The sequence below is a fragment of the Varanus komodoensis genome, unplaced genomic scaffold (genome assembly GCF_004798865.1).
Source record: "Varanus komodoensis strain SLA01 unplaced genomic scaffold, ASM479886v1 scaffold6_4, whole genome shotgun sequence".
Lineage (NCBI taxonomy): Eukaryota > Metazoa > Chordata > Lepidosauria > Squamata > Varanidae > Varanus > Varanus komodoensis.
Window position 1 is genome coordinate 9,566,274 of NW_025336347.1, and position 22,084 is coordinate 9,588,357.

Consider the following 22,084-nt stretch of genomic DNA (forward strand, 5'->3'; position numbering starts at 1 on the left):
TGCAAACACCTTGAAGACAATGCAGTAATTACTAGAAGCCAACATGGATTTCTCATGAACAAATCCTGTCAGACTAATCTAATTTCACTTTTTGACTGGGTAACCTCCCAAATGAACTGTGGGAATGCTGTGGAGATAATCTATCTAGGCTTTAGCAAAGCCTTTGACAAAGGCCCCATGACATCCTGATTACCAAACTAGCAAAAAGTGAGCTAGATAGTGCAACGTTTAGGTGGATCCACATTTGGCTGCACAACTGGACTCGGCGCTCATCAATGGCACATTCTCAAATTGGGGAAAGGTGACAAGCAGGGTGCGACAGGGTTCTCTCCTGAGACCAGCACTCATCAACATTTTTATTAATTATTTAGATGAGGAAATACAAGGAAAGGTAATTAAATTTGCAGATGACACAATGCTGGGTGGAACAGCTAATACCCTGGAAGGATACAGGGTGATCTCAATAGGGTAGAAAACCGAGCAGTGAACAAAATGAAATTCAACAGGGACAAATGCCCAAGTCCTCCACTTAGGAACAAGAAACCAAATGCACCACTGCAGAATGGGAAACACTTAACTCAACAATACTGCAAATGCAAAGGATCTTGGGCTTGTTGTAGATAAAAGGCTAAATATCAGCCAACAATGTGATGCAGCTGTTAAAAAGGCAAAAGCTATTTTGGCCTGCGTTAACAGACGCATCACTTCCAAAACACATGAAGTGAGTCCTACTGAGTCCTGCTATACTCAGCCTACCTCACCTGGGATCCTGTGTCCAGTTCTGGCCTCCTAAGATTAAAAAAAATGTAGAGAGAGTACAGAGGATGAGTCAGAGACTTGGAGGCAAAGCCCTATGTGGAAAGACTGAGAGAATTAGGTATGTTCAGCCTCAAGAAGAGAAGACTGAGGAGAAGTATGATAGCACTCTGCAAGTACCTCAAAGGCTATCACAAAGAGAAAGGGCAAGATCTCTTCTTGTTCATTCCAGAGTGCAGGACAAAAGAAGAAAGAAACCAGATTTGGACTAGACACCAGGAAGAATTTCCTCACTGTCAGAGCAGAGCAATGGAAAGTATTTCCTGGGGAAGGTGTGGGCTCTCCCTCGCTGGAGACATGCAACAGCCATCTGAATGGAATGGTGTGACTTAGCGTCCTGCAACAGCAGGGGGCTGGACCCAACGCCTTCTGGCCCCTTCCAATGCCACCATCCTGGTGGGGCCCATGGCAGTCCAGGGCATTTGGAGGCCCATGGGGTTCAGCCCAAGTGGTACCACTCTGGCTACAGAGAGCAAGTATTCTCGTGCACCCAAACCACCCACGTGGCTTTAATATAAATAGCATATAATATAATCAGTGTTGCAAATGGAAAGATTTCAGAGTGGGCGATTGTGTGACGAATATCCATGAATCCAAGTGAAGGCAGCCTTCTGAAGGTTTCAGTGTCATTAAGTCATAGGGATGCCATTTCATTCTAGTTTACTTCAAATCCTGATTTGTTTTTCAGACCTACAGGCCAAGCTAGGACATAATTCTTTACCTCAAAACACAGTTTCATTTACACCATACACAAATCATGTAGCCATGATGTGAAAAACCAAACACTTTAATCCATCTGTTAGGAACAGTTCAAATTATTTAATTGGCTTACATTAATGTTGATCCATAATTTACAGTGCGATGGACCATAAACAACTTATTGCTGTGGCCAACAGCAGGTGAAAAGATCAATAACAGCATGGTACTAAAGCATTCAGAACGAGAGGCAGTAATTCATGTCACTTTTCAAGATACAGAGGCCTTTTATACCATCATTTTCCATTTTTCACCAGTGCATTTTATGTCCAAAAATATGGTAAGTGCATTATTTTGTGCTTTGCTTATTTTTCTTATATGCTTCCTAAAGGCTTTATAGGCATCAGAGTTAATATTGCTTTATATATTTATCTAAAAGAAGATGTTTATGGCACTAATGTATTTTGCATGGTTTTGGCAAAAGAGAACATTGATTGGTACTCCATGTACCTGGGCAGCAGTCTTATGATTTTACTTTAAGTTGGCATCTGGACTCATGTAATCACTGTTTTAAATATATTACGCTTAAGGCGTATTAGTTTTCTGGTCCTTGGTTCTAAATAAAATAAGTAAGTCCATCTGAAAGCATAAAATTCAGTTTAGAAAAATTGATGCCAATTATCCTTTGATTTGCAAGAATTCTGCAGGGAGGATATGAAAATCCTGACATAAACAAAAACAAAAACACAGATGCTCTGGTATGAGGAATCCAAAACAGAATTGGCTAGAGAAAAGTCGAGTGGAAAATCAATAGTGGCCTGGTGTGTTGAGATACTCTGGTAACACCAGTCTCATCCAAGAAAAATTGAAACTTGGTGGATCAGATTACCAAATGTGCCATGGTAGAACATGCTTACAGGGTAGCCAACAATTTTACTGTGACTGGGGTGTCAAGCTGGCCTTTCTTTCTTGAGGCAAAACACTGCTGAACAGAACCCTGGTAACGAGCTCTTCTTAACGAATCCAGCACAATTTGCTTCACATTTGTTTTAGGCTCAAGGCTGCATATTTGCTACAATTTTGCAATTGCTGATTTGGGGATCAAGGGTGTAACACAGCATCCTTAAATTGTAGGATTTGTTTCTTTTGCTTTGATTTAAAACAAGTTTCTAGCCCTTCATATGCAAATACAGTCTTAAAAGTATGTACAATCTCTGATACATCTTAGAAGCCACAGAGTAGAGCTAGAAAAATTTCCAGTGTTTTGAGCGTAGAAGTAGTGGGATACTGCTTCAGTGTTGTTACATAAGGGTCACCATGCCCTAATGACTAAAAGAAATAAGACAGATTGTGCAAAACAAGCAAATATGTAGCTTTGCTTAATATGCATAATTGAACTGTTTGCACTGAAAGATTTTTTTTTAATAAATCCTCCAACACACAAAGGTGTGTTGTGCTGACCCAAATTCATCTTTTTACAGTGCAATCCGATTCATGTCTACTCAAAAGTAAGCCTCATTAATTTTAATGGGGCATGGGCCCAGGTAGGTGGGAGTCAGTGTTAATCATTTTCTGAAACTCAAAATACAGGCTACTTGTATTGATATGGACCAAAACTTTACTGAAGAAGTCTCTGGCCAGCTGGGCTAGGTTTCGTACAATATCTCCACACCAAAAAAGTCATATACTTCCATACTAAAGAATAAATAACAAATCAAGCATCCCTTTGACAGTAAAGTTCTAATTACATTTTCCTGCAGATAATATCGGGCAACAAAAGACTACCCACTGGCTACTGAATTTGCCACATGGTGCCAAATACGGGCCCAACTCTCTTTCCAGATGAGGCTGAAAATCTGTGATCCTCTCAACTTGATGTGAAGCTATTGCCAACCAGAAACTGAAGCAAGAACACCCTTCAGATTTCTATTTCTACAATAGTGACTGTCATCCATGGTGTTTATCTGAGCTCAGTAACAACTAATTGAGAAAACATTTTTAAATCACTATTGTTTAAGCGATTGTGAAGTTGAGAGATATTCTGTGGTTTTCACCTCTGCTTATTTCTCTTCCTCTGTCCATTTTCTCAGAGAGAGTTGCAAAAAATGAGATCAGGTGCAAGCCTGACTCCCACAGTTAGTGGCACAAATTTGGGTAGAAAGGAGCACAGGTAAGCCTTTAACAGTTGCAAGGATGTTTCCAGGAAATGAAACTCTGCAGCTCTTTGCTTCTAAGAGTTCTCTTCTGTAACACTTCCTGATCACCAGTCCACACTAGCATTCCAAACACCTATCTGCAGCTCCAAGGCCGGTTTCCTGAGCACACAAGCAAAGCTGGCACAGACAAGGAGTCGAAGACTTCAAGGAGTGTTTCTGGAATTAGCACAGGACTGGGGTGGAGGACCGGAAGCCCTTGCTCCGGGACACGAGCGCGGTGCTCCCCGCGTCAGCCACACCCAGCAACGCCCCCGCCCCCTCTTCTCTTGCATGACACTTCAGTCAGTGCTAGCTCACAAAGACTACGGCTAAATTTAAGGCACTTCATTCCGAATGAGATATGCTTCCCTGCCATCTGCTGATGAACTGGGCGGTTGCCGTAGTGGAAGCCGATCACTTGCTGCACGACCACTGTAGAAAATATTTAGGCATGATAATAACAACAAGAAGAATACAAGTGTCACTACTGTTATTGCATAGGACTAGGCTGGAGTAGATAATGCACAGAGCATGTTTTTCTGACAACATTGTTGAACATGTTCAGCATGACGCTGGGATCAAGTAACAGTTACCCGCAGATACACTCAATTTTCTTTCAACCTTGTTGCTGAAAAATGTAACAGCACACAAAAGGATATAGCAACCATGTTTTCAAGCATATTACTATTTGTCATGTATCACTAAAAATAAATACGTTAAATTCAGAGTTTTTCCGTTTAGTTTTATATAGTTTCATTTTGTTAACTAGGCTAAATCTGTACTACAATTTAAAGATCTGTCTGTGTCAAAACATTCCTTCCAAGTGAGACTGTAATATACAAACTAGTCACAAACCACTCTTGGAAAAGACAGGACCTGCACAAAAGCTTGCTGTGACGTGAGTACAAAGAATGCAAAATAAAACCTTCTGTGAGGTTTAAAATGTCAAAAAAGTCACAATAACTAGAGGCATCTTCTTACAAATTAAAAAAAAGTAGTCTCCATGAAAAATAAATGAAAAAGTCATGCAAATCATGTACCTGTACAATGCATTTTTTTAAAAAAAAGAAGATTCCAATTGGTTCTGCCCAACTGAAGGAAAATGCTAAGTTTTTGTTAAAAGCTTGAAATATTCACAAGCTTGCATTATTAAAATACCAATGTAGATTCACCACCATGATTAAAAGTGATTCCTATTTAAAAATAAAGTTAGCTATGATTTAGAAGGATGTCCACTCACTAGAGAGCAAAAACAATAATGAATACTAATAATACCAATTTAAATGCCATTGAATCTCCATGCGTCCTTCCATCCTTCATTTCTAGCTTGTACTGTAATCAAGATTGCCATGAGTTAGTTGCTGTACAGGTGGCCAGATTACATATCTGTTATACCTAATGCTGTGAGAAAGATTAGTGAGAGAACAGGTAAAAGTATCTTTAAAAGGAGGCACTATTAAATCAAGACAAATATAGTTTACAAAGCTAATTTGTTTTTGGTTTTTTTACATTCTTCTACATTTCATGTCCAAGTCAATGGGTTTCATTACAGTTATACTGAAGCATCACCTTTAGTAGATCATGGACTCTGTGGATCGGTAGATCTCTATTGCTTTCAAGTAGACATGAACTCATGTGGAGTTCCAGTTGAATCTGGTTCACAGATGCAGTACAATACTTTGGAAGCATCAGTAATTTTTAAAACAGAATATACAAGTCTCTTCAAACATTTAAAAAAAGTCACATACACTGGGCTATCTAAAGATTTATATTAAAAGATAGTTATTAAGAAAAAAAGAGAGCAAATTACTTAATCTCAATGAAAGAAATGAAGAAGTTCGTGAAAAGCCTAAGTATATCCACTAACAAACATGGTCAGTATCCTCCATGCTCACACTGCTCCTTCGGCTACTTGTTTTGGAAGCCCCAGGAGACACTGATGAAAGGACTGGGTCAGTAACTCCGCCAGGAGAGAGAGTATCGTCCATCAAGATGTCTTCCAGTTTGGATCCCATTTTGGTGGGGACGGTGTAAGTGCCAGTGGCTGAATCAGTTACATTAGCCAGGCTGTCATTGAACGTGATGGTGCCATCTGTAAGGTCAAGAGTGGTCGTGCAAGAGAGGTCTGGGTGATGCTGCAAGAGCTCTTGGCTGCAGTTGTCAAGGATGGGCTCTTGCTTGATAAGCCGGTTTACCATCTCTGGTGAACAAAGGCCAGTTGATGGGACAATGGAAAGTCCATGTGCTCGAGCTTGCATCTCAAGTTCCTATTGTGAGGATACAGGCATAATAACAAACACATTAAGAAAACTAAAGTTCTATTTACGCATTTCTAGAGTGCCTTTTGTGGCAGAAGCCCTCCCAAGGTGACCCTGCATCATGGGGTTCCACAGGACTCTGTACTGTCCCCCATGCTGTTTAATATCTACATGAAACTGCTGGGAGAGCCCATCTGGAGGTTTGGGCTGGAGAGTCAGCAATATGCTGATGATGCTCAGCTCTACCTCGCCTTCTCATCCAGTCCAAGTGAGGCTGTCGCCATCCTGAGCCAGGGACTGGGCTCAATAACGGACCGAGGCTTAGTTCAGGTAAGATGGAGGTACTATTGGTAGGAGGGTCCTCTGACAAGTTGGAGGGGCATTGCCATGTCCTCTGCAGGGTCACACTCTCCCTAAGGGACAGAGTCCACAGTCTAGGGGTGCTCCTGGACCTGAGTCTGTCCCTGGAGTACCAGGTCTCCAAGAATGCCTTTTTCCAGCTAAGGTGGTTTTACCAGCTTCACTCCTACCTAGACAGAGGGGACCTTAAAATAGCTACCCATGTGCTGGTAACTTCCAGAATAGATTTGGAGTAGATTATTGTCATGTGCTCTATGTGGGGCTGCCCTTGAAGACAGTCCGGCAATTGCAACTGGTACAACACTGGGCTCGGTTGGTGGCTGGCGCTCCTAGAGCGGCCCACATAACACCAGTTTTGAAAGAATTGCGCTGGTGACCAGTTGTGGCCCGTGCCCAATTCAAGGTGCTTGCTTTAACATACAAAGCCCTAAACGGCTTGAGGCCTGGTTATCTGAAGGGCCATCTACATCCATCTATACTTACCCACCCACTAAGATCAGCCCAGGAGACCCTTCCATGAGAATCATCTCACTCAGGGAAATGAGAAGAGTGGCAAACAGGCAAAGGGCCTCTTCTGCTGCTGCTCACCTCCCATCTCTGGCACGCCTTCCCTAGGCACCATTTTGGCTTTCTTTTCAGCACCAGGCAAAGGCGTGCCTTTAAAAAAATACCTCAGCCCTCTGTACTGAAGAACCTTTCTAAATTGTTTTTTTAAATATCGTATATTTTTAACTGTTTTAATGCTTTTTTATTATCATTATCTTAGCCGCCAGGAAGGCCATTTTGGCTGTTATAGGTGGCATATAAATATGTGGATAAATAAATAATACAAACCAGTATGGTAATAAAAAATAATTTTCTATGAAAGAGCAACACCAGATGAAATTTCTACAACCCGGTATGGGGCAGCAACTCTAGAGCACTTTCCCCCCAAATTGGCAATATGGTGGTTTCATAAAACTCAGGACCACCTTTTAGGTAGGTATGGTCAAATTTAATGTGTATTTCTCTTCAAATCATTCCTGTGGAGGAAGGACAACATCCATGATGTAGATCTCAGTGCACTTTTCCCCAGCACTATAACCACAACAAAAATTGCAACATGGAAGCTAATGCTTATGCAAAAAGTGAAGCATCTTCAGGCACACTAATCTCTGCCTAAGAATGAGCAGAGCTTTTCTAATTTTAGCTGCAAAGGTTTCTCATGAAGTGCCAGCTCTTCACTATTCCTGGTTACTGTGGTATTTGCTATGACCTGGTTTGCATGATCACCATGGGTTAGAAGGGCCAGAAATAGCTTGACAAGCAGCTATCTGAGGTCTGCTTTCTCCTCAAGCTAGCCACACCTTCTGGGCTGAAATGATATGACAATCCACAGCTGTGTAAATGGTGCCTGGCACATGCTGGCATGCGCTGGGGCTTGAACAAGCCATAGTTTAAGGCATGGAGATCATGGGAACGAGGCCATTGTGTCAGGTTGGCAAGGCTGTCTCACATTGCACAGTATGCCTTCTACAAGCCTCCTTTCCATGTGGATAAAGCAAAGTCCCCTGCAAACCACGTCCTATTCTGCTTTTGGGGTTTTGCCAAATAAGGAGATGAGAAGGGACTGCCTGTGCATACAGGCAACAGACTTGTGCATATCTCGGCTTACTGGTATAGTCTTATGATCACTATTTTTGGGTAGGATGTATTAAAGCAGTTGCTCTAGGAACACTCACAACCATACAGCTCCAATGAACTTAGCCATTAATTAGCAAACCTGTATTCTGAGCAAAAGGTGCCGGTTGGCATGTTCCAGTTTCTTTTGTCTATTCTCCAATTCTTTTGTGCGTTGCTGTTCTCTTTGCAACTTGCGGATATAGTCCACAGATGCCTTTAAAATAGTTCCCTTGTTCCAACGCATGTCCCTGCAAGATTCATGAAAATAATTAAATCTGAATGCCGTAACCGCATTCAGCATACCAAAAATACGACTGAACAAATCAAGTGGCAGGAGGCGAGACACTTCACAATTTTTCTGTTCAAAGTAAAATAAGAACAGAATAACTACACTAGGGGGAGCAATAGATTAACTCATGCCTTGGTAGATTTAGCTTGCTACAGCATTCGTGGCCTATGGAAACAACGGTAAAATAGTCATGTGGCGCTTTAAAGTCGAACAAGTGTCTTCATTCTGGAATGAACAATCATGGACACTGTCTACTTCACCAGATGCATGAAGTATTGACCTTTATGTGTTAACCTTTGGGCTTGCATAACTCCTTTTTTGTTTTTGCTGCAGCGGACTGTCCTTCTAGGAAAAACAACCTTTCACTTCTTCCTCAGAAAGGAAGACATTCTTCCTCAACTGTATACTTTTCTAGAAACTTTGCTCAATCTTCTCTCATTTCCAAAACTATTCATGAGTTTACACAACCGGACAACTCACCCTGCATACAAAGGGTGACAAACAGTTGTTTGGGGAGCGGCCCATGGTGAACCCCACCATGAATTATCCCCCTCTCTTCCCCCTCTGTCCTCCAGGAGGTATCCCAGGGGACACGGAAGCTGCAGCCCCCTTATCTCCCTTCCTTGCTCTGCACAAAGCCATTTGTGTGTACAGTTTTTTCCTCTTCTTTTTTTCCTGGAGATATCTTTTTTGTGATTTCCAAAATGACAGGAGCTAGTAGCTCCTCCAAACTACCCATGCAGCTTTTCTTTGGAAAAATCTCTGAAATATCTTTGCATCAGGGTTGGGTTCGTTTTTTGTTTTGTTTTTTCGAAAGGAAACATGCAGCTATGAATCAACATATGTTTCTGTGTCATAAAACAACTACAGAGTTTTAAATGAACGTTTGTCTTTTATCAACTGTCAAAAGAAACATTCTTAAAAAGGGGATGGCCTCCCGATGTCTGCACTTTCCTGAGTAGCTGGAGGATCATGGAACTAAGGTGGTGAAAAGGTGGGGCACTGGAAAAGTAGGAGTCCAAAGGTCTCACTGCAAAAGGTGGAAAAAGGCCCTCTCTTTTACTGTAGTGGTGCAGTACATGTGAGCAAAAAGGGTGGGACTGAATGCAACAGAGGTAGCTGTAATCAGACAATGTCCATAGTCAGCCGTGTGCTGTGTGTGGTGGGGGGAGGCAGATGGCCTATCAGAGATCTGGACTTCGAACTGAAGATTCAGGACTCCAGCCCTAGTGGGCCCCTCCTAACACTGCCTCTGTTTGAGTGGGTGGACAATTTCCTTTGGCTTTCCACAAGGTTTTACTCAGTAGCTCACAGAAGCATTTAAGAGCACACTACAAGTCTTAGAAAGGGGTGCCTTACAAGCCTGCTGTTGAAATAATGCCTCTGAATACAGCTCTTCCCTTTGTTGTTGTTCAGTCTCAAAGTCCACCCATCGCAACCCCATGCACAACATTCCTCCAGGCTCTCCTTCCCTACCTGAGTAATATATAGTATGCTTTGCTCTCTGTCACAGTGTCATGATGTTGTGCATTCCATCTTCTTCCCAAGCCAATGAAGAAGAGTTCAGAAGGGAAATGCATAATGCTGCCATGGCACAGGGTAAGTGACACCGCAAGTTGCAGGGAACAAGGAAAAAGGCCAACATCACAATGCCATTTTGGGTGGCATTCAAGTGCCTCCTGGCATAGGCACCTCCACTCTAAAATAGAAATATTGTGAACCTCTCTTCTGGACTACTGGGTGAGTCTTCCTTACTTTCTCTTTGTTTTGTTTATAAAGGAGAGGCAGTGTTCTGGGTGCTTACTTTTGCCTTTGTCTGCAGCCAGGAGGAATACAAATTCAGATTATGTTCATTACATGGTCCAATGAATAAATATTTCCTAGACGAACCTAGAGCTCTGCAGTATGCTTCTTCTACATACTGCACGTCTTCTAGCACTACACCCACTGCTACAGTAATAACAACATTCCAAAGTTTATGGCATTCCTGCTAAGGAATAGCAACTCATTCCTCAAAAGGAAGCCACCCTCCTTTAATAATAATTTGTTCTATGATATGACAGTACTTACGGATCATTTGACTTGGGTATCAAAGTGCCAAGTTCTTTTATGCGATCGTTAATATTGAATCGTCTTCTTCGTTCAACTTTTAAGAAACCAACACAGATTAGCAATCAATGGAAGGAAGTAACAGTGTTACAATGGTCTGGCAAAGTGTTGCCGTGATCATTTTTTGCATTTTAGCTGAGAGACAGAATGGATCTTATGCTTGACTCTAAACCACAAAAACTGGAAGACCTGCTGAAGGAGAGCAGAACACCAATCTTTTAAAATTATCACACTTCTTCACTGGTTTTTAGAACACAGGATGAATTAGCCAAAGTCTGGGACCATTCCTGTTTGTTCAAATATATCATCCGACTCCCTCTTGAACATTACTGGAAAGTTCTGTGTATTCATCAGATTCACTTTCAGTGTCTAATTCAGCCTTCCCCAGCCTGCTGCATTCCAGATGTTCTGGGTTTCAACTCCCATCAACTCCAGCTAGCATGCTGAACGATCAAGAATGCTAGGTCTGCTCCAAAATACCCAGAGGGCAGTGGATTAGGGAAAACTGCTCTAATCAACAGGAAGAATACTAAATGAGATCCTTTAGAACTTACAAATGAATTAACACATGCTTGTTAATTCTTAACTGGTTAATAATCTGTGTCTAAAAATGGACATGAGTGATCATGTTTTGCTCTAACCACGTATCCTATTTTTTAAAGCCACAAATGCCTTTTCTAGCAAGATTCTTAATAATGATAGTCTAAATTCCAAATTGGATCATATTAAGTTATGTTTTGGAACATGCTCCAATGAGACATCAGGTCATTCTTTAAGATAAACAGGCATGCATAACACACCTACTGGGAAGTAAATCCCATAAAGTTCAGTGGAACTTTCTCCCAGGTAAATGCATACAGAATTGCAGTCCTGACCAGGCAGTGCAGCATTAGAAACAGACAAATCAGCCTATTTCTGGTCCATGCTATCATCACAAGTGTTCACTCATAATTTCTATTCCATCCTATCTCCACATTCAACTGCATATTTTTAATTTGAATGAAAATGCATAATAAAAAGCATCCTTCAACATGTACTGTATATTTCTAACATATATTTATTTGAGATCAGTCTTTCTCTAAAAAAACACTTTTCTAAATACATTTGATATAATTTTGGGGCTGAGAACTGTACTGGAGTTGCGTATCTGAACTATACAAAGATTGAATACTTTAAGCATCCCTGCAAAGTTTTTAAGACTCAACTCTGAAGTGTTTACAAAATAGAAGATACATATTAAAACACATGCTTTTATTAACAGGTCATTTTCCTGACCAAAAACGTTTAAGAACACAAGCCAGTGGAATTTTAACTGCACAAGCACTGAAGGAATGGAAGGGACAAGTCTAATGCCAATCTCTTTCCAGTGAACTGTGCAATTAGAAAATCCCAGAATATTGTGTGTCGAATACTAAATTTCCAGCTACCCTCAGCTCACATTAAATAAAGAGGAACAATAAACTTACTTAAATTGTGATTGTCTTTCTTTTGTCTTTCTTTGGCCAAAGCTCTTGCCTCTGACTCTGTGGGAAATACACATGCTGTGCATGTTAACGAAGTAGAATTAGAGAAATGTAAGAAGAGCAACATTTGTAAAATAAACATTCCCATATCTCTGAATCTCGGTTATTTCATGTGCATTCTTGCTGTCACCCATCAACACAATATCCCTGAGCCTTCTATATATTTGGAGTGTGTCTGGGGGATGCAGGTTAAGAAATTTGGGGCATAAACTGACAAGGTCTCTGACTAAGCATAATTAACTTGTGACTAGGGACATATGAGGTCTGATAGTGTGATGAAAATCTGATGAATTTTCCTGATTCAGTTCTCTGGATTCCAGTTCATTATCCCCATGCTGGTGCCAACTCACTGACAAGCCAGGACTTTTGTCTCCATGACAAACAACAATCTCTGTATCTTTTAGACCCTAATGAAATTTGTGCAAATAAGCCTCCCAAAACTGGAAGGCTCTAGTATGATTTGTGCTAAACTGATGGATTAGTACAAATTAGCCAACTTTATATAAACTTTCTTCAAGATTCTTTTAATGTGTGGTATTTAAGTAGCTTATGAAGGTCAAGCATGCAACATATATAGTACATCTTTTGTACTGGCCACTGTGAGGTTATATTCCAAATGGTGGCATACAGGGCCCTTTATTAGAAAGACCAAATAATGAACAAACACAGCATCTTCCCTGATGCTGCTGCATGAGACACAATGCTCCATTATCCTTGCCTGCCTTAACTCTTCTTCCTCCATTAAATGGAATAGGCAAAGAGTGCATATTCCGGGAGCGCAAGTCCACACTCATGACTTGGCCCATCCATTCAGAGAGGCTCCTGCAGCTCTGTGCAATGTGACTAGTACCACAAACCTTCTTGGATAACTTGACATTTCACGTTTCAACACAGCATCATTTGAACAATATACAGAACTCAGAATTCTGACCAGGAGCCTCTTGCGCAGTTTCTGTGTATAACAGATGCTTTTTTGTTCCACCAAAGGAGAGGAAGTTGCTTCAAAGCAAATCAGTCTAGTGGTCTCTGGAGTTCAGTGCCATTAGTCCAGCCAGTCCCAACCTAGCCCTCTCGAAATCTTGTACGATAACGTGCATGAAATCCAGGCAGCATGCTCCATGACCTGGCATGATGGGAGATGTTGCCCCCAACACGTTTAGGTTACCCTGCTGGGGTAAACTGGTCTTCAATGGCTGGCAGGAACATTCAACGTTTTCAGAAAGGAGATTTGCCTGGAATTCAGTCTTTAACCTCTGAAAGAGCCAGCCAGTAGACCAGCGCCAACGAACCATGTACCATTACATAGGTGAAACAGGGTATAATCAGTGTTTCTGTCTGCAGCCATGTGCTATGATTGTCCCTACAACTATGTCCGCTGAACAAGCTGAAGCTTCTTTAGAGATCAGTGAGAGATTGAAAGGGAAATGAAAATCCAGCAGATTTTCATGATTTGCTTCTTGTCCCAGATTCCAGTTCTCCAGTCCTGCATTGGTGCCAATTCACTATGGTGCAACATGAGCCAGCTGGTGGGTGTCCATTTTTAATAAGGGGTCATGATTTATACATTAAAAAACTAAGAGAATTTGTGCAAAATTAGCTGAATTGCATAAATCCGCACTTGAAAAGCACATGGTCCTCATGTAATCTGTGAGGACCACACACTTTCCAGGTGCTGATTTATGCAAAGCATGCAAAATATTGCGATTTGTTAGCTTTGCATAACTGCACACATTTACAAAAATGGCACAATTTGTGCAAATCTGCAGAGTATTTTCTAAAACAATGCATGGATCACATCCCATCTTAGATATGCAGGGCTGAAGAAGGAAAAAATGACTTGGCTCAGTTCCTGTGATCAAACTGGAAGAATGTAGGCACTCAGATGGAAAGGAATTCTCTTTTTCTTCCTTTTCCACCTATTATTGTTCTTTCATGAAAGATGTATTTACCCCATGACATGAGATGAATACAGAGATTTCCTCTCCCTTGACTATGGTCACTGCAGCTCCACTCTGATTTCCTTTTTCTGGAAGCTCAGCAGATGATACCTTCAGCTGCCCATTGTCCTTTGGGACTAGAGAATCGGGTTTAGGGATCCCTCTTGCAAACTATTTTAGACTTTGTTATCCTGTGAAGTTACATGTAAGAATCTTGGCCTTTTCCTTTAAAATACACATGTAAGTACCACAATTTTTCCTATCAATATGTTTTTTTTTAATTCCAAGACTGCAATTGATGCATATTTGCACCTTCCACGGGAATGCTTCCTAGATTACAGTTTAAGACTGTTTACCGCACTTGAGGCTTTTCTATTTTAGGCATTCATTGTACACATGATTCCTTACAGCTTTGAATGATGGTGTCACACTTCAGCCTTACTGCTGTTTCCTTTACAAAAATTCCAGCCAACACAATTTGTTTTAAGAACTGGGAAATGGGATATTATTTTAGAGTGAGGGAAATAGCACAGTTTCTCACTGTGTATTTCAGCAATTTCACTATAGCACAGCTCCACCTAGCGATTATGTAGAAAAGCAGTGAAGCAAAAACTCTTTGTAGAACTCTGGTGTCAGTTCAGAGATCCAATGAAAAGTAGATACAATGATTAACAGCCCTGCATATAAAAAGTCATTGTAATCTAAACCGGAGGTGGGAAAGCTGTAGATATTGCTGGATTCCCACTAATCCTGACCACTGGTCATGCTGCTGGCATATGAAAGACAGTCAGTCCCTTTGCAACTGTCCAGCATTTGCATGTGATAAAATTGCCCCGACAAAGTAGCCTTTGTCTCTGAAACACGTTGCATTAAAATAAAAATGTTTCCTTGGTGCCTTTGAGACTATATTCTGGTTTCTTTCTTTCTTTCTTTCTTTCTTTCTTTCTTTCTTTCTTTCTTTCTTTCTGTTCATGGCTGCTGTAAACATCTGCACACTTGAAACACTTCTTGGATCAGTTCCACCATAAGCATTGGCAGGAGGAAAATGTGATTTTGTATATGACTGTGTAATGGCTGTATCCAACCATTTCAACAGCAATGTACACCATGGCACACATTAATATGTTGTAAGTAGAACAATGTGAAGCAGTTGTCTGTATTGAGCAAAATTATGAGACAATTTCTAAAATAGAATCAAAGGGCTTGGAAGAAGTCACAATTTATTGACTTCTATAGTGCACACAGAAGGTCCAGGATCTTGGGATCACCAGTTGAAGAATGTCCAGTTGGAAAATAACCTGCCAGGAACACAAGACAGCCACTGCTGGTCACAGCAGGCGAAGGATGCAGACACTTAGAACTGGGGTCTCAATCTAGCCTGCCATGGTTCCACAGAAGGTCTCCACCTATTTCCTCTAGGATGATCATGGCTTTTTTGCCATTTTCTCCATTCTAAAGGGTGCAACCCTATGCAGAAAAAGTCCTACAAGACGAAGTAATGCCCAGTCAGCCATGCATTAGGCATTAGGTTACGATACGGTGGTATTTGGGAATTTGGGTCTCCATCCCATTTGTCTTTGGCCTCACCTGCCACTGGTATAAAGTCCCTCAATGGAATTCATCCTTTGGCTGAAAGATGTTCTGTATCCTTGTTATAGACCCTTGTTCCAACTAGGCTAGATGGGATTGATGTTTTGAAACTTTATAAGGCTGGTTCTTCCATGCATGGAGAATCAGTTTATCAGTGGCTACTAGCCATAACTGCTGAATGACGCCTCTGAATATGAAATGCTGGAGCATAATTGTGTCTTTCATGCAAACTGCCAAGAAACTAGCCAAGCCTTGGAAAAGGAATACTGCACTAGAAGGGCCTTGGGTCTGGGTTATTTGTCTAGGAATAATTGATTAATGATGGTCTTGTTCTGAACTTTTGTATCTTGTTTTACACTATATTTTATTGTACTTTGTATACTGTACTAATATATATTGTAAACTGCCCTGAGAGCCTTTTACAGCTAAGTGAAGGTATAGAAATTTGATAATAAAATAATAATTAAAGCATAATTCACATTTACCTGTGAGTTCCCTTTTTATATTAGGAAGGTTAGCAGGGCATGAATTGCTGATGTTGAGTCCTGGGGGAGGCAGGCTTTGGTTGCCATAGAGTTCCACAAGATTGCCAGAGACAGGTAACTGGAAAGGAAGGAAAAGGAATAAGGGCTGTTTCTCCTGTTCCACGGAAAGCCCCTTGATATAGAAAGTCAAAGTGACACACAACTTGTATTTTTGCACAAGAGTCTACTGGCAAATGCATTTCTACAAAGGCTGAATGTTACACATGGGTGTAGAGATGATTCAAGCACGATCAGAAATTGCAGCTGGTCCAGAATGCTGCTGACCCATGTGGACCGCTCATAATGTAAACCGGTGGGGTTAAATAACTAAACATATCCTAAACCAGAGGAAAGCAATCCAACAACCTTCCAGACGTTACACACCACAGATTCCACCTGCCCCAACCAGCATGGTCATGGATTATGGAAGCTGCACCTCAAAGTATTTAGAAGGCAGCAGGTTGCAAACAACAAAGGGATTTATCCAAAGGAGTTAATGTCTGATTTAAAAAAATAATTGTTTTGACATTCTTAACTATGAAAATCCAAATGTGTTTTAGATTTTCTGATGTGAAAAAGATACCATCCCCAAGCACACACACACAATGGTTCTTCTTAGATACCGTCAAACCCCAAGAAGTATAAACAAACAAGTGCTGATAATGTGTGTGCCATCATCTAGTCAGACCAGATCAAATGCATCTCACTTGTGATCCTAAATTAGATGAAGGGCCAGAAAGGAAATTTATAACACCAAATTTAATGCTCTAATGTAAATGGCACTTTAACATTCTCTATAGATACTTCAACAGCAGTTGAGCACAGCTACCAATGTTGCAAGCAGGGCCTAATCCATTGCTGAACAGAACAAGCTTTGTTCTCTCTGTAGAACTATTTATAGGATCCTAGCAGGCTACTTCCTCTGCTGAGATTTTGCCTACCTTCTGTTTAGGAACCCTTACAGCACATTTTAATACTGAAAATCCAAAGAACTCTTCAGACAGGCATTGCAATTTCAAAGTCAGGTTTATTTACTTCATAGTATTAGGTCTGAAAATTGCACCTTGTAATACTGTATGTTTTTGGATTCCATGCTCCAAAGTAGGGCCTGTGAATAAGGGCTCTGCACTTGCCACAGGTATAATGCTTTGAATAGCCCTTTTATAAGGAAGTATAAGAGAAACAGGAGTAAACTGTTTAATAACTACTGGATGCATTCCATAAACTTCCTCAAAATTCAGTTCTGACCTTGCTGAGAAAGTTGCTGTTAGGCAACCTGTGCACCCCTTCTTGCTCTGCTTTACCCAAATCTAGAATAATTGGCAACAAAATGAAAGAAAACGTATAAGGCCATATGTGGAGGCCATGTATTTCAGAAAGAACGTGGTCCCAAAATCAGGCAAAAACTGCTCCTCTGAGAATAGAGGTACTAATGACAAGAAGACAGCCAAGTTCAAACAAATACACATGGGGATGATTCTAGGGTTGCCAATACTGAAGCAGCCATGTTCAGAGTCCCAGTTCTGATGTCAAAAACCTGCTGCAGCATTGGAATTTCAAATACGTAGGAATATCCAGGCGGGCTGAGACTCCAAGAGAGCACGAGCAACCCGACAAATGGAGTTTTGTTCAAGGAATGGAGTAGAGCGAGGAGGTGTCAGGCACTGCTCGCACACAAAGTATCCTGGTGAGGCCTCAGCTTCCTTTCCTCATGCTCTGGGGAAAAACACTTAGCTGCATACAGTCACTGAAATGCATTGCAGAGCAGGAACGCATGGAGGTAACCTTTACCTCCATGCTCCTGCTGCCCTTCCCAGAATGCTCACAATCCTTTGGGGATGGAGGAATCCAGCCAGCCTCACTGGAATGCACTGCCCATATCTTGGCGTAAACAAGCAGAGACATTTGTCCTAGTCTGGGTGAAACATTGATAAATGCTTCAGATCTTTTTGACTATGAATGTAACTATGTATAAATGGCTAGACTTTAAAAAATCATTCCTAAGGAAATGTTTAAACATAGGTCACACAGCAGCAAAAAATAAGAAGACACAAGTACCGTATTTGCCATTTGCAGGGCAGGATCCATTAAACCAAAGATCTCTTCATTATAACTTGATTCCAGACTGATGATGTCATCAATTACATCATCCATCTGTAATGGAAAAGAGCAACATATGTAACAAATAGGAACTAGATTTACTAAATAGCATGCATGCTGAAAGAAAATGCCATGCAGCCCCATGCCTTCTAGCTATTCCCAACTTGGTGGTTTTGAGGATTGCTTAACTGGTGGGGAGAGCAAGGAAGGAGAGAGAACCGCAGGGTCAAGTTCGTCTTCAAACACATATGCACTGTTTCCTATCTGCGGCAAAGGGCTGCTTGCGTAGCATCCGATGTTCATCTCAGATGTAGGAGTGCCCATTTCCCAGACCCTGAGGACATACCCACATACCTAGTTCTGTCCAATATTCCCAGTCCTGCTACAAAATTAGAAGTGTGGGAAGAAATCTCTGAAAACAAGAAGTGCTAATAGACAGCATACAAGTATGCTCCTTGCCCTAGTGCCATGAATGTCTGCATATAGGAACAAGCTAAGATGCTACATGACTTTGAATTAATAGTGTGCATCTTATCTCCACAGATGTCAATGGATGCATCCTTATGTCCTCCACTATTTCAACGCAGCAAAGCAACAATGATTCCCAGTAGCCTGTCAAAACTGCATTTTGAAAGATCTAATGGAAGAAATCATGATGACATCGTAAGATCTTCAGTGGCCTATGAAAGTGATGGGTTTCTAGGAATATCCCTTGAATAATTTTATTGGAATTTAAAAGAAGTGGCCCTCCTGCAGGAGCATCTTGGCTGACCATGTGAAAAACTGTAGTTTCCAGACATGTTCTATTGATTGAACATAAAAATATCCAAACGACTTTGGTCAGTTTACAGTACAATCCTAGATATGTCCACTCAAACACCTTATTGAGTTTAATGGGACCTACCACAAGGAAGAAGAGGATTACAGACTTAGCCACAGTTCTATCACACCAATGGTTCCCTTATGTCCAGTGGTATTTCTATTCATTACAACACATTCCCACTGCAAGTACAGGTCACTGCAAATCATTACAAGCATTTCTTCTATGTGTATTTAAGGTATGGCACCTGGAATATTCAGCATTTAATTTCAGTTGCTCTCCTTAAACATCTTCAAAGCTTTCTTTTAATACAGGTGCTCACAACGGCACTTGTACAATTTCCACACCTACCCTCCTACATTTCTGTAGCTAAACTGTTATTTAACAGTTCCCATAAAACTATGACGCTAAATACGGAACTCAAAGAGGAACACTTCAAACACTGAGGGTGCTTCGAGACAAAATTTCATTGTCCATTCACTCTGCCCCATTCACAGAATTGTACTGGCAATCCAGTTACCATCATCTTCCATTTGTAAATCTCCTGTTTCACATTATTTATTCCTTCCTTTTTGCTAGACCAAAAAATACCATTAAAGATAGAACAGCTTCTTGATATCTTTTTAATGGTAGCACTCATAACTCATAGAGAACAGCCCCCTAGAAAGCACCTGGGAAACCACAGGATACTTTGGATTTCCAGATATGGGGTTGGAGGCTGAGCTCTCCGCAGAACTGTGGCTCTGTACTCTTATCCCCCAACTTTTCTCCTGCAGCCACCATGGCTGCAGGCATTCTGGTGGTCTCTAGCTTCCTTCCATCTTAAGCTAAAGCACTGAAGCTGGAAGGCTGAAAACATCCATCTGGCTGAACTGCAGAGTAGTAAGTGTTTGCCACCCCTCTGCTCTGCACTGGATGAGTGTGGGTCTCGAAAGCTTGGAAGCAGCCAGGGCACAATCGACAGGGCTCTGAGACAGTAAAAATAACAGCAAAACTCTCAAATGTGCTGATGGGTAGGAAGTCCCAGCCAATGATTGTTGCTGTTAGTCACGAAGTCGTGTCCGACCCATCATGACCCCATGGACAACATTCCTCCAGGCCTTCCTGTCCTCCACCATCCCCTGGAGTCCACTCAAGCTCACACCAACTGCTTCAGTGACTCCATCTAACCACCTCATTCTCTGCCGTCCCCTTCTTCTTTTGCCATCTATTGTTCCCAGCATCAGGCTCTTCTTCAGGGAGTCCTTCCTTCTCATTAGGTGGCCAAAGTATTTCAGTTTCATCTTCAGTATCTGGCCTTCTAAAGAGCAGTCAGGGTTGATCTCCTCTAGGACTGACCAGTTTGATCTCCTTGCGGTCCAAGGAACTCGCAGGAGTCTCCTCCAGCACCACAAGGCCTCAATTTTTCAGCGCTCAGCCTTCCTTATGGTTCAGCTTTCACAGCCATACATTGCAACTGGGAAAACCATAGCCTTGACTATACGCACTTTTGTTGGCAGGGTGATGTCTCTGCTTTTTAGTATGCTGTCTAGATTTGCCATAGCTTTCCTCCCCAGGAGCAAGCGTCTTTTAATTTCTTGGCTACAGTCCCCGTCTGCAGTGATCTTGGAGCCTAGGAAAATAAAATCTGTCACTACCTCCATTTCTTCCCCATCTATTTGCCAGGAAGTGAGAGGACCGGATGCCATGATCTTAGTTTTCTTAATGTTGAGTTTCAAGCCAACTTTTGCACTCTCCTCCTTCACCCACATCAAGAGGCTCTTTAGTTCCTCTTCACTTTCCTCTAAATGATTCAGTTCATCTGAATGAGACACCTATTTCTAAACACCTGTTTGCTGCTGTCACTACTTGCAGTTTTAGGTGAACATCTAGACAAGATGGTGCCTGGAATTTATTTATTTATGTATGTAAAGCTTTTATACACTGTCCTTCACTAAAAGTCCCAGGACAGGATGCCACTCTGATTTGTGATAACAAGGACAGACCTGATGGCTTCTCTTAGCAAAACTGAATGCCAGAATAATAATCCCAGCCTTCTTTCTGTTCCTGTCTCATCCAGTACCTGCATGCATGATGCTCGGGAATGGGTATTTAGGGTCTGGCATTCACTCTCTGCCCTGTTGCTTTGCTCTTCAAATTTATAAAAGCCCTGTAAACATGAAAGAGAGAGAGAGAGAGAGAAATCAAAAAAGCAAAGCATGAAAGAGTCTTCCCTAGAATGAGCCCATGTGCAAACACATAGCAACTTGGCGTTTTTGGCTATCTCACCCCACTCCCATTCCCAGAAAGTTACATAATATATGGACAAGATACAAAATAGGTGTGAGCACGGCTAAAAAATGGGAGCTAATGTACTAGTAGCTCAGAAAGCAGAGAACAGGAATACAATTGAGAAAGCCCTGGCAGGGAGGCAAGACTGTAAGCCAACATTTGTCCTCCCGGTCTTTTATACTGCAAGTACTGTAACTGTGATGGTACAGTTTCCAATAATCCACTTTCAAACCTCTGTTGTCTTTTGATTCTTCAGTTGCTAAGAGGCTAATTTTTCTGATAAGCAACTATATTCAGCTAGTTGGATGTAGCCTAAATGGGCTATATCTTTTCTATTCAAATGGGAGAAAGCTGCATATTAGCACTCTGTTTAATTTATTCTGAATGACCCAGTCCCTCCAATGATGATCATGCCCTCAAACTTGCTGCTGTTTGCCTATGAGGCTGCCATATGGTCACAATCAAGACTGGGGTTACAGTCCTTTGTTTGAAGACATTTGTGACTTCAAAACATTTTGTTATATGTTTTACATCATTATATCAAAAACAAAATGTTGGTTTATTCAAGACTTAGATCATTATATAGTTCGACTCCTCATAGAAATCCAGCTGAATCTTCACATATTCTGTTTTTCAAAGGGTAGTGAAGGAGCCAAGAGAGAGATTTAAGTCCCTTTTTCTCAGAATAACTCTTGGGGTCCCTAGGTGTTGTGGATGGAAACTGCATTAAACTTCATAATATATATAGCTTTACCATCTTGTCAGATTATCTATAATAATTAGACATCATCATCATTATTATTATTATTATTATTATTATTATTATTATTATTACCAGCAGAAGTTTTACTAATGTCCTACGATCTAGCAAGACTCTTATAGAAATAGCTAGGTGAAGGATGTGCACTGTAAATTAATGGAAATGGGTATCTCT

General features: G+C 41.2%; 1 protein-coding gene across 12 annotated transcripts in view; it reads right to left on the bottom strand.

Annotated features, from left to right (window-relative positions):
* Window positions 1-1,587: 1,587 nt before the first annotated feature.
* MITF (melanocyte inducing transcription factor) overlaps window positions 1,588-22,084 on the bottom strand; it is a 189,319-nt gene continuing 168,822 nt past the window's right edge. For 6 of the 12 annotated variants that reach the window (XM_044451828.1, XM_044451834.1, XM_044451837.1 and 3 more), the window contains 7 exons: window positions 20,942-21,028; window positions 18,018-18,113; window positions 15,921-16,038; window positions 11,852-11,926; window positions 10,347-10,422; window positions 8,088-8,235; window positions 1,588-5,974 (listed from right to left, as the gene is read on the bottom strand). In XM_044451828.1, the coding sequence (XP_044307763.1) occupies window positions 5,570-5,974; window positions 8,088-8,235; window positions 10,347-10,422; window positions 11,852-11,926; window positions 15,921-16,038; window positions 18,018-18,113; window positions 20,942-21,028 (1,005 nt within the window). In that variant the 3' untranslated portion in view covers window positions 1,588-5,569. The remainder of the gene's footprint in view (window positions 5,975-8,087; window positions 8,236-10,346; window positions 10,423-11,851; window positions 11,927-15,920; window positions 16,039-18,017; window positions 18,114-20,941; window positions 21,029-22,084) is intronic. The other 6 variants (XM_044451830.1, XM_044451829.1, XM_044451836.1 and 3 more) reach the window with 3 other exon arrangements.